Below are 1,901 nucleotides of genomic sequence, written 5' to 3' on the forward strand. Positions count from 1 at the left end.
CTACGGGGGAGGGTGGGATATAAGTTTAATAAATAAATAAATAAATAAAATAAATAAAATAAAACTCCTGGGTAAACCAAGGAGCCAGCCTAGAGTGAGGGTGCAGAGGGTGTTGGGGAGCGATCTCATTGATGGCTGCTGAGAGTCAGCTGTGCCAATCCTCCACAAGCTCATCTAACGAGCCACCAGGGGCATCTGATCCCATAGGGCCATTTGAAGCCACGCAGGTGTCAAGCTCTGGCATCTGGCATTTCTATTGTATTGCTGTATTCTTCCTTTCCCTCTTCTCACCCTGTCTGTATCTTTATTGTTGCCCTCGCCATTGCATTCCTAAGGGGGGGGGGAGTTAGCACATTAGGGAGTAGCGCCTGGTAACTTTCCTGAGGAGGCCCCAAAACATCTTTCTCATGAGAATGCCCTTGGTGAAGACTGGTGCTTGGCTAGGATAGATAAGGTGACCTGGTGGTCTGTCTGAGTCGCTGCAGAAATGCTGACGTAGGTATGCTTGGGATTTGGGGCTTTTACCTATATGTTGTATTTTCCCGCCTTTGCAAATTAGTCCTAACAAGGAGCTTGAACTCAGCATCTCATATATCTAAATAAACAAATAAAGCATTCACTGCCAAAGTGTGTGTGGAGAGCGATTTGACTGGGAACCTGATAATAGGGTCCATTTGGCTCCGCGGGTGAGCTGAAATCTGCTCACCACCCAAACAGGGTTGGGTGAAACATTCAGCTGGGCCTTCAGTGCATGATGGTCCAACCATGGCACTGCTGAAGCAGTGACCCGGTCCACTGTGACCCCTGCCGCGAAGATCAGATCGAGCGTGTGTACGGCCCGGTGAGTGGGAGTCGTTACGTATTGGGAGAGTCCCAATGCCACCACGGATGACACTGAGTCCATCGCCTGAGTGGAGGCCACATCATCCGCATGGACATTGAAATCACTCAGGACAATTAGTCTAGGGTGTTCCAGTGCCCAGCCTGACACGGCCTCCACCGGGGATGGCAGGCGGCTGGCCGGTTCTTTTTTCATCAAAAAACCAAAGATAAAGTAAAAGCAAAGACATGTCTTACCTTACGGTACTTATGTTTTGTTGTCGTAATTATTACTTTGGTTTTTAATGTTTTTGCTGTTTTGCTGTTTTATTATCTGCAGTATGTGATAATTTTTAAAGGGAATCTTTTGCCTTAAATTTTGTACAATAATGAAAACATTGTCCTCCATTCATAAAAAAATTCTAATAAAAAGGTGTGCAATCCTTTTATCTGGGTCATATCTAACTATGGGGCTGGCTATGGGGCTGGTGGAGGCCAGATAATAATAATTTTAATGAAGTCCTAGTTTTACATTTAAAACGCTAGCTTATCAGTAGGCTGACATTAAATTGTTCAGTAATTTGTCAGTATTTGGTCAGGTTTTTTGGAATTTCGGTCAGTAAAATCAGTAATTTCCACCCCTGAACTCTTCTTTGTTTCTCAGATGCAAAAGTTCTTGTAGCTTTCAGAGTCCTACTGCCCATTGTCTAAAGCTCTTCTGTGTACACCTTTCAGTTGAATGATCTGGAGAGAAGGAAAAGAAGGGTCTAAGTTTCTTGTTTTTCCAATAGCTTAAAGGAGAAGAGCTCAGACCAGAACCCCATTCCTCTGGTGGTCAGGGAGACTACTGGGTATCTACTGGAGCATGGTGAGTTTGTAGGATAATCCATGATCTACCTCCAGTCCCCCTAAAGCAACCTTGTATGTTGTGTGAGCTCATCCTTCTTTAAAAGTAATACCTCAGTTCTGCACAAACTTGTTTGTCCTTATATTTTGTCTCTCTTCATTCCAGTTTGAATTGGATTCTTAAAAAGTTAAAGCAAAATGCTGATTTAACCACAGGAAGACAAACTATTCATAGG

General features: G+C 43.8%; 1 protein-coding gene across 3 annotated transcripts in view; it reads left to right on the forward strand.

Annotated features, from left to right (window-relative positions):
• The window catches only part of ARHGAP1 (Rho GTPase activating protein 1), a 51,338-nt gene that overhangs the window by 42,438 nt on the left and 6,999 nt on the right, over positions 1-1,901 (forward strand). For all 3 annotated transcript variants that reach the window (XM_015409112.1, XM_015409266.1, XM_015409188.1), the window contains exon 9: positions 1,611-1,687. In XM_015409112.1, coding sequence (XP_015264598.1) covers positions 1,611-1,687 — 77 coding nt within the window. The remainder of the gene's footprint in view (positions 1-1,610; positions 1,688-1,901) is intronic.

This window comes from Gekko japonicus, unplaced genomic scaffold (genome assembly GCF_001447785.1).
Source record: "Gekko japonicus isolate JY-2015 unplaced genomic scaffold, Gekko_japonicus_V1.1 scaffold84, whole genome shotgun sequence".
NCBI lineage: Eukaryota > Metazoa > Chordata > Lepidosauria > Squamata > Gekkonidae > Gekko > Gekko japonicus.